This window comes from Protopterus annectens, chromosome 9.part0, assembly GCF_019279795.1.
Source record: "Protopterus annectens isolate FY-2018-M chromosome 9.part0, PAN1.0, whole genome shotgun sequence".
NCBI lineage: Eukaryota > Metazoa > Chordata > Ceratodontiformes > Protopteridae > Protopterus > Protopterus annectens.
The window spans coordinates 1,708,183,978-1,708,198,931 of record NC_056743.1 but is presented as its reverse complement, the minus strand read 5'-3'; the positions used below and the strand labels follow the sequence as shown (position 1 = coordinate 1,708,198,931).

The following is a 14,954-nucleotide window of genomic DNA, read 5'->3' as shown; positions in this document are numbered from 1 at the left end:
GACTCTGTAGTATCTGTCTGGTTTGGCTGGAGCAGGAGGTAGAGAGTCTGGGTTAAGGCTAGATTCTAAGTAAACATCATCCACAATGTCTTACATGGGAGGGATAGCAAGTGGTCTGTGCTGAGGTAGTAAAAGGAACTCTCGGAGCCTTTTCTTAGAATCAGAGTAATCCTGGCCCTCACAGTGGAAATGTTCCCTCATGGTATGTAAAGTTTCCCCAAAGTAGTCGTCTTCTGGGGGAGATGCTGAGGGAATAGACTCTTCAGCATCAGAATCTTCATAAGGGGGGGGGGGGGGGGGAGTATTCCTGTTCCTCAGAAGAATCTGAGGAAATTGAAACCTGGTCAGAGGAAGCATAATCCTCCTCTTGTCTAGGATTTTTATCAGGAGGGGGATGGGAACCCCTGATTAGGGTAATTAAATCTTCAGCCATCTTAAGCATCTTTTTCTTAGGCATGGGGCCTTGTACTGGAGACTGATGTACAGTCTTTTTTGTTTTTAAAGGAGTTTTTAGCTTAGCATAAGATTTAATGAGGAGTGTAGTCGGTCTGAAGACACCTTCTGCAACTGAAGGCGTTTCTACTGCACCGGAATCTCCTTCTGCTCTGGAGTCGGAAGGGCCTAAAGAAGAAGGCCTAGTACTCTCCACTTGGTAATCAGAAGCTGTCTGGGGTTCTAAATCAGCGGTCGTCAGGGGCTGCGTAGGCGCCTCACTGAAAACCGGAGAACCGGCAACTGGCCCAGCAGAGGCCTCGGAGTCTGGTTTGGGTCTAGGCTGCCTATCCTTATCCTTGCATTTTTTATGCATGCCGGTCGTCAGTTGCTCCGACGGTATGGTATAATTAAATTTCCTACCAAAGTAATGACGGGAGAAAACAAACCAACGTTTAATAGTTTGTTTATTAAACCTAGCACAAAACCGACAACCTGTGACGTCGTAGTCTGGGCCTAGGCAAGGAATACAATAAGAATGAAAGTCCTTATGAGGTATTTGCTTCCCACAAGAAATGCAATTGTTAACTTTTTCTGACATCGGCCTGAGGCAAGAAAAGTTTCCCCAACGGGGTACTTAGCTTTACTGAAGACTTCGGTCTGAAATTCGATTTGAAAATCTCAGGAGTCGGCCGACCGGCACTTGCGAACTGCTTCGAGCACCGCGCGACAAGAAAAACTGAAGAAAATGGCGTCAGATGCCTCTTATATACCCCTGGCGCACTGACGTCAGGGAATAAGCGACAGCAACCGACGCCGGACCAAGACTTTGGAACTCTGGCCGACTGCAGGATAACCCAAGTATGATGACTGCAGCAGTGTAACACGATGAACATCTATGTGCCCAAACAATAACTGGTTCAGCAATACCCATATTCATAGGGTCAAAATAAAATGAAACTCTTTGGAGCATGGGTTAACAAGGATTCAGTTATGGCAACTAAAGATATGTGGGAAGAGACTAAACAAAAAAGAATACAAAAACTAAGATAATAGAAGCTTTTGTTTATCGATACTGATAGCAAGATACAAGCAGTGAAAATGTTTTTAGTCCATTTAATTTTATATATAGGCCAGTTACATTTTTATCAACTAGTGAAGTTGCAGAAAGCAATTAAGAAAGCGTTGAAGGATTTTACCTGGGAGGGGAAGAGGGAAAGTGTCAAGTGGGATAAGCTGATCCTTCCAACAGAACAAGGTGGTTTAGGATTACCTGATTTGAACAGCTATTTCTGAGCTACAAAGTTAAGGCTCATATACATAACACAAGCAGAAAGCTGTAATTCAAAGTGAAAAGAGATGAAGATGAGGCTGGGGGAAATTCAAGAAATAAGGACAGACTAGGATTTTGGATGCAGATCCTTCAAGAGAATTACAGCAGCCATACAGAATATTATAAAAAGATATTCAAAGAGAAATACAGGCAAAGACATCCGGATATGGAAAATTTCACAATAAAAAATAATATCAAAAACATAGAACGTAGAAAAGAAGACTAGTAAAGCAGAAGTTAAAAAATAAAATAGAAGGTGAAGTTATGGAGTGCCAGCAAAGTGAAGGATTTGGTGTAGAAGGTCTAACGCAGGTTATATCACAGCATGATGGAGCGAGTCCCCAAAGCAAGGAGGATCAGGAGACATCTGAAGAAGTATGGACATGGGAAAGAGATTTACATGGAATAATATGCATGCAAGGCAAAACTAACAATACAAAAAAGAGCAGCACCAAAGATATTTGAAGAGAAATACAGCCAAAGGAATCCAGACATGGAAAAAGTACAGTTTTGTACCTACCATAAATGTAGATGTTCGAAGATCCACATTGCTGCAGTCCTAACACTTGGGTAGTCCGCTGTCCTTGGTCGGCCCGAATATCAAAGTATACGGCTGGCGTCGGTCAGGGCGCATTTGACTGACGTCAGGACGTCAGGGTACAAATGCGCATGACCGACGTCATATCCTCAGTCTTTTCTTGCCCCAGATGTCAGAAGACCCTAAAAATAAAGGTCAAAGCCAAAAGACAGCAAACAACCAACCAACCACTCCTGCAGTAACTATATGTATAATATGTACAATATACACAAAATGTACAACCCAACCCACACAACCGCCTCTAACTACAGAGGGGAAGGAGGGAGGGTAAATTGGACTGCAGCAATGTGGATCTTCGAACATCTACATTTATGGTAGGTACAAAACTGTACTATGTTCTTCATCTCACATTGCTGTAGTCCTAACACTTGGGTAGAATCCCAAAGCAGAGGTAAGGGAGGACGGCTAACTACAAGGAAGCAGGAGCTGCCAAAATGCCCTGCAAAACAGCAGTGGCAAAACCAGCCCTGGACTTAGAGTAAAGTGGCAGGTGATAATGCCTAGAGAAAGTATGTACAGAACTCCAAGTAGCTGCCTCCAAAATATCCTTGGTTGCCACTCCCCTCAAAAAAGCTGCTGAAGTGGCAGTAGCCCTAGTGGAATGAGGCCTAATCCCAGCTGGAATCTCCTTGCCATGATGGGAATAACAGAAAGCAATGCAAAACCCAATCCACTTAGAAATAGTTTGTTTTGATACAGGCTTGTCCTGAGAACTCAAGGCAAAAGAAACAAACAACTGCTGAGACTGCCTGAACCCTTTAGTTCTGTCCAAATAATAACGCAACTGCCTGTGGACATCTAAAGTGTGCAAAATCTTTTCCCCTTTATTTTGGGGATTTGCATAAAAAGTAGGCAAATGAATAGTTTGGTTTAAAGCCACACTAGAAACCACCTTAGGCATAAAGGAAGGATTAGTACGTAATGATACCCTATCCTTATGGAAAATCAAGAAAGGCTCAACTGCCATAAGGGCCTGTAATTCAGAAACCCTTCTTGCAGAGGTAATGGCCAACAAAAAAGCAGTCTTCCAAGATAAATATTTCAACTCAGCAGTAGCTGCAGGCTCAAAAGGTTGTAGAGTGAGTTTCTCCAACACAAAATTGAGATCCCAAGCAGGAGTAGGAGCTCTTCGTGGGGGTCTTATATTCTTTGCCCCTCTAAGAAATTGCTTGAACAAAGGATGAGAAAACAATGGTGGGTTGCAATCATAGTGAGCTGAAATTGCTGCAGCATGAACTTTAATAGAAGAGAAAGACAAACCTTTGTCCAGTAACTCAGTAAGATATTGAAGAGCCACACTCAAATTTGGCTCAGAAACATCAAAATCTTTTGCTGCACTCCAAAACAAAAATCTCTTCCATTTGTCTGCGTACACTTTCCTTGTACTAGGCCTCCTAGCTTCCAAAATAACATTCAAAACTTGCTGAGGAAGTGGAGGCCCACTTTGGTTCAAAACAGAATATGCCAGGCTGTTAGGTGCAGAGAGTGAAGCTTGACATTTAGCAAATGGCTGTCCTCCTGCGACAACAGGTGTGGAATCGAAGGCAAAGGCCACGGAGGCTTCCGTACCAGACTTCTCAGTAATGGGTACCAGTGTTGTCGAGGCCAATCCGGAGCTATTAAAATCATCCTTGGCTTGTCCTGTCTGACCTTTAGAAGTACCTTTGGGAGGAGAGGCAGAGGTGGAAAGGCATATACATGAAGATTGCTCCAATTGAAAGAAAGAGCATCCACTTTCCAAGCTGTGGGATGAAACCTGGGTGTGCAAAACTTTGGCAGCTGATGGTTTAGTGGAGAAGCGAACAGATCTATGTCTGGAGTTCCCCATGACACTGTCAATTTCTGAAATACATGAGGATCCAATTTCCACTCGTGGGGATCCATAATTCGTCTGCTCAACACATCTGCGAAGGAGTTCTGTGCTCCTGGCAGAAACCTTGCCTGAAGATTGAGCTGTAAACTGAGAGCAGTCTCCCACAAAATCATTGCTTGCCTGCATAGTGGATAAGAATGCGTTCCCCCTTGCTTGTTGATGTACCACATGACAGTTGTGTTGTCTGTTAGAATCAACACCTGTCCTGGAAGAAGCAATTCCTTGAAAGCAATTAATGCAAACTGGACTGCTAACATCTCCTTCATGTTGATATGTAGATGTTGTAGTCTGACAGGCCACTTGTTTTGTATCCACTTTCCATTTAGATGAGCTCCCCAAGCTTTGTCTGAGGCATCTGTCGTTAAAATCTGACTCGCCTCTGGCCGGGTCACAGAGAGTCCCTTGTTTAGGTGACATTCCTGAGCCCACCATAAAAATTCCTTTTGAATGCAAGGTATTATTGGAATGACAGTGTCTAGATCCTGGCAGTGCTGTGTCCATACATTTTTGAGATACCACTGTAGCTTCCTCATATGCAGTTTGGCATTGGGAAGCACCAGAATACAAGATGCCATGAACCCTAAGGCTTGAAGGACTGTCCTTGCAGTCAGCCCGGACTGATGAGATAGTTGATGGAAGTAAAGGGATAGACTCTTTTGTTTGTCCGGGGTTAAAAAGGCCATCTGGGATGCTGTATTCAGTCTCACACCCAGAAAGCACATGTCTTGAGAGGGTACTAGACTGGACTTTATTTCGTTCACAGAATACCCTAGGCATCTTAGCACTGCTATCACATAATCCAAATGATGAAGAAGCTCTCCTCTTCCTTGAGCCAGAATTAGGCAGTCGTCCAAATAAGGATAGATCTGTATTCCTTTTTGTCTGAAGAAAGCTATCACTGGAGCCAGAACTTTCGTGAACACTCTGGGCAGTAGATAAGCCAAAGGGCAATGCAGAGAACTGATAGTGAGAAGTCCCAGCTCGAAAACGCAGATACTTCCTGCAACTTAGTCTGATAGGAACATGAAGGTAAGCCTCCTTGAGATCCAAAGTTACCATCCAATGATCTTTGCCCAGCAGAGGTAAAAGCTGCTGCAACGTCAACATTTTGAACTTGGGAATGTCCAGATAAGTGTTGAGGATAGATAAATCCAAAATTGGTCTCCACGTGTTCCCCTTCTTTGGTACTAGGAACAGGCGAGAATAAAATCCTAGGCCCACTTCTGGCAGAGGGACCGGCTGTATGGCCCCAAGTTGGAGCAACAGAGAAACCTGTTTGTGAGCCTCTAGTCTTTGTGGAGGAGGAACGTCTGGCATACCTTTGAAAGGAGGCAAGGTATGGAAATAAAACCTGTAGCCGTGGTGAATGATATCCAATACCCATCTGTCCTGGGTAATTAAACCCCAATTTTCTTTGAAAAGTGCCAACCTTCCTCCCAAAGGTGCTGCCAGACGAGCAGGCTCTGGCAGCCGAAAAGGTAGGTCATTGGGTCTGCTGACGAAAGGACTGACCCCTGCCCTCACCCGAAGCCTGTGCAGGAGAACTCCCCGTTCTAGGCCTGAAAGAGCCCTGGGCTCTGCCCTTACCACGTCTAGATCTACCCCTAGACTGTGAACCATAAGAAGGATATGTCCACACTTTAGTAGGCCAATTTCTACTAAACTTTGGAGGCTGGACCTGCAAAAAATCTTTAACAGTCTGCATAGACTTAGCCTCGTCTTCCATTTTCTTTAAGACTGTCTCAACAGGAGGACCAAACAACACGTCAGATTGTAAAGGAGCATCTAAAATCCTTGTCTTAACATGTTCAGACAAATTCTGATCCCTCAGCCAGGCGTGCCTGCGAAGGACTGACCCAGTAGCAGCCACCCTAGACGAGGCCTGTACAGCATCAAAACCACATTGCAAAGAATGCTTACCCACTTGTTCAGAAACATGCACTAAATCTTGCAACTCCTTACAATCAATACCTACTGCCAGAGCATCAACCTTAGACTTCAATAGTGAAAGGAGATAATTTTGGTATTTCAACATGTGAAACTGGCAATTCAGAGCCCTCATAGCAAGAGTGGAAGAAGTATAGACTTTCTTTCCCCATCTATCCAAAGCCCTAGCCTCCTTGTCTGCAGGAACCGGATTCTTAACAACAGAAGCCTTCACACCTTTAGGCCCCTGGCTAACAGTCTCTGGGTCTGCCCTAGGACTCTTAAAAGATACTTATGAGCTTCAGGCACCCTGTAATACCTATCCGCTTAACAGGAGCAGGAGGCAAAGAATCAGGATTAAGAGAAGCTTCTGTAAAACATCGTCCACTACATCCAAAACAGGAGGTATAGCCAAAGGCCTATGCTGGGGTAAAAACAGAAATCCCCTAAGCCTTTTCCTGGAATCAGAGAAGTCCTGACCTTCCCACTTAAAATGCTCCCTCATGGAATGAAGAGTTTCTGAAAATGAAAAATCCTCAGGAGGAGTAGCAGAAGGAGTAGAATCATCCACATCAGAATCAGAATAAGGAGAGTACTCCTGCAAGTCTTCAGCCGAAGACTCTGAAACATCAGAAGCCTGCTCAAAACCCCCCAGCTCAGGATCCACCCTAGGTCTCTTATCAGGAGGGGGCATAGAACCCCTTATCAAAGTAATCAAATCTTCTGCCATTTTAAGCATATGCTTCTTGGGCACAGTACCTGAGGAGCTAGGGGTAACACCAACTGAAGCCAAACCTGGCCTGCCCCTGGGGGAAGCCTTTGAAACAGAAGGAGAGGGCCTAGCCACCTTGGGAAGGGAGGGAGTATAGTAAGATGAGAAGCCCCTCAGCCTGACTAGTCTCCTGAGAGGCCACATCCTGCAATAATAAGGTCTCACCCTGGGAACACAAAGAAACCTCCGGTGGAGCCACCGGCTCCACCGACACCTCCAAAGAACCGGCGTCTGGTACAGACGGTTCTTCTAGCCGAGGCTTAACTGCCTTGTCCTTGCGCTTCTTGAAGAAGCGGCCGGAGCATCCGACGGCATTTTATAGTTGCACCGCTTCCCAAAGACTAACCTTGCACAATCCAACCTTCTCTTTATAGTGCGTTTATTAAATCTAGCACAAGAGCGACAGCCAACAACGTCGTGCTCAGGCCCTAAGCAAGGAATACACAAAGTATGATAATCTCTATGCGGTATCTGTTTCCCACAAGAAATGCAATTATTAACTTTTTCTGACATCCGGTAAATGACTGAGGCAAGAAAAAACCAAAATATTCCCCAACGGGGTACTTAGCCAACTTTGAACTCGGTCTGAAACTTCTAAAATCGAAAAATCTCAGAACGCCAACCAGCACTTGCAATACTGCTTCTGCATCGGACCATGCGGCAAAAAAGACTGAGGATATGACGTCGGTCATGCGCATTTGTACCCTGACGTCCTGACGTCAGTCAAATGCGCCCTGACCGACGTCAGCCGTATACTTTGATATTCGGGCCGACCAAGGACAGCGGACTACCCAAGTGTTAGGACTGCAGCAATGTGAGATGAAGAACATCTTTACAATACAAAAAATAAGACGACAGAGGAAAAGTAGAAAAGGAGATTAGTAATGGAGAAGTTAAAGAAATATAAACTGAGGTTATGGAGTACCTGCGAGTTGAAGGATTCAGTGTAGAAAATCTAATTCAGAAAGAACCCAAATTAAAGGGAAACCAGTGGAACAGGGAGCAAATTTTCAGGTGCCATATGAAGACATTTTGGAGCCTTCTACAGGAAACCAGTATAAACGTTCACTTGAAGCTAGACAGCAAGGGAAGGAACAAGAAAATGCGGAAACTCTGATGCACTCAATGTTGAAGAGTGATAGGCCAGTGAATTTCCATACGACAGTGCAATGGATGGCACAGGATGAAATTGAAGACAATGTGCCACAAGAAGATGCTATAGAACTTTCTACAGAATGCCCACAGAAAATGGAAAACAAGGGATGAGCCCCAAGTTTGGAAGGAAATCAGCTAAGCGAAGAGTTGCTTGATTTAATAGACACAGATAGATAGGTATATTAAGATCAGTGAAAAAAATAGACTGCAGAAGGTCAACAGAACCCAAAAAGTCAGGAGTCTGATAAAACAAATGAACACAGTAATTAGGACTGTCCACAGAGATCCATGTGATATAACATAAGTAAACAGGATAGACTACTGTACAGCTAAATTAATAACTGACAAAGTTCTACAACATAGAAAACAAGGTAATGAGGGAAAGGATGGGAAGAAATCGAATATCATAGTGGAAATATCAAATAGAGAAAACTATAAAGTACTTAAGACAAAGTGTCACTGTTAGAAGACTATAGAAGAGGGGAATACACCAATAAAAATACTAAGAAAGATAGATGTGATAAAAAAAAAATCACAGTATTAGAACAGAACAGGATCTATCGTGCATTAAAGCAAATAAACAAAAAAGTTCAGCACAGGTGGAAAGAACACCAAGATAAATATAAAGGAAAAGTACAAAATAAGCAATTTATTGATGACCCAGAAAGGTTTTATAGAGAACTGAGAAACAAGGTAAAAGGAATTGAAAGACCACCAAAGTAGATGCATTTTGGAGAAACATCTTTGAAGATGCTGTTTAACATAAAGATTCTAAATGGATAGAAAACGTAAAAGAAAGAATAAGAAGTTTATGGATACAGGATATGAAATGGGTTGAAGTAAGAGCCACAGAGATTGAAACAAAGTTAAGAAAAGCCTCAAATTGGTAAACCCCAGGACCAGATGCAGTACCTAACTTTTGGTTAAAAGTATTAGCATCTTTGCATGAAGATTTAGCCATAAGTAACAACTATTTATATGCTCACCCCGAACAGACACCAACCTGGCCAACAGGAAAAACAATGCTGCTATTTAGTAGTGAACCTGCAAGCTACCCTAAAAACTAGAGATCAATAACTTGCCCTCCAACGACATATAAACTGTACACTGGAATAGATGTCAACAGAGTTTACAGTCATTTAGAAAAAAACTCAATTATGGCAGTAGAACAAAAGGGCAATAAAATAAATTCATATGGAACAAAGGATCATTTGTTGTTAAAGTCATAGTGGAGAACTGTACAAACTGTAAAAATGGGACTGTAAAATTGGGAAAAGTTTAAGTATGGCATGGATTGACTACGAAAAAGGATTTGATAGTATCCCACATTTGTGGATAAAACAGTGCTTAAAAATGGATAAGATACGCCATACACTGATCAACTACATTACAGTGACCATGAAACAGTGGCAGACCACTTTGCAAGTAACCCATGATAAAGGACAAATTATTATTCCAGGGATAAAAATTCTGTCTTGCCCTTAACTCGTTAAGCTGTCTACTTAACAGCTTAGGCCATGGCTATAATTTGGCTCCTAGAAAACAACTAAGTGTAAAAACTTATCTTCTCTGTCGATGATTTAAAATTGTATAGTTAATCAGATGAGGAACTGAAAGCACAACTGCAAGCTGTCAAAACATTTTCAGATGATAGAAGAATGTCATCTGGTCTTGATAAATGAGCAAAACAAACTTTAAAGCAGGAAAACTACAGCACCAGGAAAACATCAGTTTGGGAGAAGAATGGATATAAAAGAACTTGAGCAAGAGGAAACGTATACATATTTGGGAACTGATGAAGGATCAACAATAAAACATGAAAAAATGTGAATATAAACTTAGTAAGGAATATTTGAGGTTCTTTGCTGTGATTTCTGACATTGAGATTTAGGAACAAAATCCAAGCTATATACCAACTTTCTCTTCCTGTCCTAAAGTTTTGGATTTAATGACTAGCTCCAAAACCTGTTGGATAGATTAGATAGGAAAACAAGAAGGATGCTTCATGCCCACCAAATGATTTACAAACATCAGTGCATACCAAGATTATATAGTCCCAATTCCGAAGGAGGGATGGGCCTCCTTGAAATTGATTATATGCATAGATCCACAATCATGGGACTCCACACATATCTATTAACATCATAAGATCCAAACATAGTGAAAGTGTTGAAACATGACGAAAATAAATCTAAAATGACTTCTCTGCCTAATCTAGCAGAAGCATATCGGCATCAAACAGGAATGGAACTCAAACCAGAAGTAGATAAAAATCAGGCAGCAACTGAATGTGCCAAAAAAACAAAATACAGAATATATGGTGAAGGATCAGATAAGAAAGCAAGAAATGTGGGAAACGTATAAATATAGTTGCAAGTATAAAAAAATTCTGGAACATCATGTTGATCAGGAACGAATGGTGGCACAGTTAAGGTACACACTGGTTTACAAAGTGCATTGAACATGTGGGAGAAACATACAAATGTAGGTTTTTGTAAAACCGAACTGGAAACAGTGGCACAACCTCATTGCTGGTTGTGACATGCTAATGGCAGGAGGACTGTATTCTGCATGGCATAATGACGTGGCAAGACTGCTGCAGTGGGGATTGTGCAAACATTATGGTACTGAAGTGGCTGAAAAACATAGGAAAAATGAGCCACAAAGCATCATAGAAAATGATGAATTCTACATCACATGGGATCACCCGTTACGAAAAGTTCAAAAGGCAGATGTTAGAAAACCAGATGTAGTGGTCCATGAAAAGAAGACAAAAGTAGCATTGAAGACTGAAATAACCACACCCAGTGACTACAGTGTGTACTGACACCAAGTCATAAAATATCAGGATGTGCAAGCAAAAACGAGAGCAATGTGGAAGAAAGATACTCAGACAATCCCAATAATATTAGGAGCAATGGCTCTTACATAAATGAATCTACAATCGTATTTAGACATGTTACCATCTGCGGTGGTGGTGCTGCGGTAGTGTTGTCGCCTCACAGTAAGATGCTGCTCGGTTCGATTCTCAGCTAGAGCGTCTTCTGTGTGGAGACATGCGTGAATGGGCATTCCTTCATTCAAGGTTGTGCGTCAAAGCTGGCAACTCGGTACGTAAAAATCTTCGGCCAATCATTAGTGGACCGGAGTTCCGCTGTGGCGACCCCTAACCGGGAAAAAGCCGAAAGACACAAACCAATACATGCAACTCCACACAAACTACAGAATTCATCAGTACTGGGCACATTGCGAGTGCTGCGAAGAGCACTTCTGGCTGACATCAAAGACTTAAACAATACTAATTTCATGAACTTTAATCATACTTTGACTTAGGAATGGGGTCCAGTCCAGTCATGGTATTAGAAACTCAAAAGCCTTGGAGAAATTAAAGAGGGAAGCAATATTATATTTATAAAAGTAGCAGAAAGTATTCAAAGAACCAAGCCAACATGAAAATGGAGAAAGGAGATTCTGCTGACAGGGATGACTGCATAGGGGTACAGAAATTAGGCAGGAAAGGAATGGAATTTACTGAAAAGAAAAGGCAGAGGAATCAAGGTATTGGTAGCAAATAACTAGAGAAAGAGAGAGAGAGAATGGTAATACAGGAAGAAGAAGCCAAGAAGACACATAGTCCGCAGGCTAGAAACTGCCTTCCCGATCAGGGATCGATGGCAATAGTACAGGATAAGAGAAAGAGATAGCTGAATCCTAAGTGAAATTAGAAAAGACTTAGCAGACTTTAAAAATCCCCTACAAAGTACTCTGTTAAGAATGAGTGTAATTAAGGAAATTATTTTTTTGAGCTGGGAGACAGGATCTGAATTGCCTAAACATAGTGAAGCCTTGTTAAGTTCATTTCTGGTGGCTGACAAAAAAGCAATTACTAGAAAATTGAAATAAAAATCTACACCAATCATACTGCGAGTAGCAAATACTGTAACAGAGATAAATGAACAGGAAGTGGGATCTCTAGCAAAGGGTAGGAGCATACTACATAGAAAAAAATGGAAATAGTTGGAACAAAACATGCAGAAAAATATTCTGGAGGAGGAATGAGGTTTAACAGAAGGCAGTAAATGAGAAATTTATATAATGTTGCTTTGATTACATGGTAGAGAACAATATCTATGATGTACAGTGTTTGTAAATGTGAACTTCTCAATACGGCTGGATTACTATTATATAAATTTAAAGTATGCCTATCTCATAAGCGAGAATTCAATACTGATGTTTTTACAAAAATACTGAGGCTTTATGCTGCACAGGGCAGCTGATCACACAGGAATTAGAAACTACTCCGAATTAACACGTGTAAAATAAAACTTTTCAGTGTCTACTGAAGAAAAGTCAATGTCGAGGGTTGTGTGTTTGCTGCAGCTATACAGCTGCCAGAAGAATGTCATACATATGAACACGAAAACAAGAACAGCAATATTAAGCAGAAATCACAACAAAGAACCTATCTATGCTGCCTATGAAGGGAAAAAGGGGTGGAAGATCACCAGCTCACATTTCTCAGTGACCCAACCCTGCAGCAAGGCTTCTCAGCACAGAACAAGGGGATCTGTCTTCATGGCTTACACTATATATTAAAGTACAGGAATGTATCCAATGCCTGCAGTAGAGAGAGACCGGGACTATCTCATGACAAAGCCCCTAACTTTAAGGCCAGCGGTATGCAAGCAGTTTGTTCTCACACTACAATCCTTACACAAAGTAATTAACAAGCCAGAAAGGAGATATTGGCTACAATATGCCCGTCCAATACCAGCCAAATGGTGGTAAGCTAAGAGCAATCGCTGTGAAAAACAATTTCATTAAGAACCTGTTTTTCATCCTTTGAATTAAACAGTACATTCCTCTCAAAGAAGACAAAAATTCTACATAACCTCACGTAATTTCTTCTCAATCACTCCTATTGTCTAATTTTACTTCTTCTAAATGGATCTAAAATGTTCAAGTGAAGACACTCATGCCTCCCCCCCCCATCCCCACTTCTCCCTCTCACATCAACCCTGCAGTGGTCAAAGTATAATATGCGCTCATTATCATACTAAAGATATCCACTTCAGGCCTGAAAGAAAATCAGAATGGTCAATGAACTATTAGCCATCACAGAACAAGATGCAAGAAGCAGGTAACAATCAATCCTGTCTACCCCATCACATTAAGACCAAGATGATTACCTAACTTGAGTCATGCAAACTACAATATTCATCTGCTGACCCCATGACCTGCAGCAAAAGGGAATCTTTTCAACATATTAAAAATTAAGATTTTTAAGTAATACAAATGTAGAATTAAAAACTTACCTGTTCCTTTATATTTATCCACAAAGCAATACTTCAGTTCATAATCACACAAAAGGCTGTGTACTTCCTAGTTAAAAAAAAAAAAAAAGAAAACAAAAATTATGAATAATCACGACAAAAGACATATACAATGATCTACTAAAACATTAAAAAGGCTCTAAGAATAATACTGACGGTCAGTTAGTTCCCCAATTACTCAATCCATTTTATGGTAACTGGGATACCAGATCATATCCCAACACTCAGCAGGCTTAAGGAAGACAAACTAATTCTGGACGGGTGGCCAGCCCACTGCAACATTTGTACACACACACACACACACACACACACACACACACACATATACTGATTTACATGTAGATATAAATATATGCACAAGATACATAGGGGTCTACTTCACTTGACCTAAAACTTATTTGACTGACTCCCATATGACCGACACCCAAATGATCTAAATTTCAAGTGAATGACAAATCATTTGACTGACTATCATTTCACTGACAGCTTACAATGCTGAATTTCAACATACCAAAACTTAAAACATAGACATGCACACTTAGAACACCAATAACTAACTCTTTCCAGTACTTAAACTACTTAATTACCCTCCTAACAAAAATTGGACAATGTACAACCAAACTAGGTAGGGGGCTGTGCGCCCCCCCCCCCCAATTATATATACTAACTCCAGGATCGCACTACAGAAAAAGTACAGTTTTGTACCTACCATAAATGTAGATGTTCGAAGATCCACATTGCTGCAGTCATAACCTGTGGGTAGTCCGCTGTCCTCGGTCGGCCCGAATACCAAAGTGTTAGGCTGGCGTCGGTCATGGTCGCTCAGATCTGACGTCAGTACGCCGTGGTACTAAAGCGCATGACCGACGTCATATCCTCAGTCTTTCTTGCCCCAGATGTCAGAAGGCCCTAAAAAGAAAGGCCATAGCCAAAAAACAGAAAAACATCCAACCACCCATGCACAAACAATATTTACAACCCAAACCACACAACCACCCCAAACTACAGTGGGGAAGGAGGGAGGAATTGGACTGCAGCAATGTGGATCTTCGAACATCTACATTTATGGTAGGTACAAAACTGTACTATGTTCTTCATCTCACATTGCTGCAGTCATAACCTGTGGGTAGAATCCCAAAGCAAAGGTAAAGGGAGGTTGGCAAAATCATAAAGCATTGGGAGCTGCTAACATGCCCTGTAAAACTGCAGTGGCAAACCCAGCCCTAGATTTGGAATAAAGAGGGAGATGGTAATGTTTAGAAAAAGTGTGCACTGAACTCCAAGTAGCTGCCTCCAAAATATCTTTAGTAGCTACACCCTTAAAAAGCAGTAGAAGTGGCAGTAGCCCTAGTGGAATGAGGTCTGATTCCAGCCGGAATCTCCTTACCATGGTGAGAATAACAAAAGCAATACAATGGCCAATCCACTTAGAAATAGTTTGTTTAGAAACAGGTTTCCCCGAGAGCCCAAAGCAAAAGAAACAAACAACTGTTGAGACTGTCTGAACCCTTTAGTTCTGCTCAAATCAGAAT

The 14,954-nt window shown here is 41.6% G+C and overlaps 1 protein-coding gene across 5 annotated transcripts in view; it reads right to left on the bottom strand.

Moving 5' to 3' along the window:
* The window catches only part of RAVER1 (ribonucleoprotein, PTB binding 1), a 2,969,353-nt gene that overhangs the window by 2,841,299 nt on the left and 113,100 nt on the right, over positions 1 to 14,954 (bottom strand). For all 5 annotated transcript variants that reach the window (XM_044084574.1, XM_044084577.1, XM_044084578.1 and 2 more), the window contains exon 2: positions 13,405 to 13,471. In XM_044084574.1, the coding sequence (XP_043940509.1) occupies positions 13,405 to 13,471 (67 nt within the window). The remainder of the gene's footprint in view (positions 1 to 13,404; positions 13,472 to 14,954) is intronic.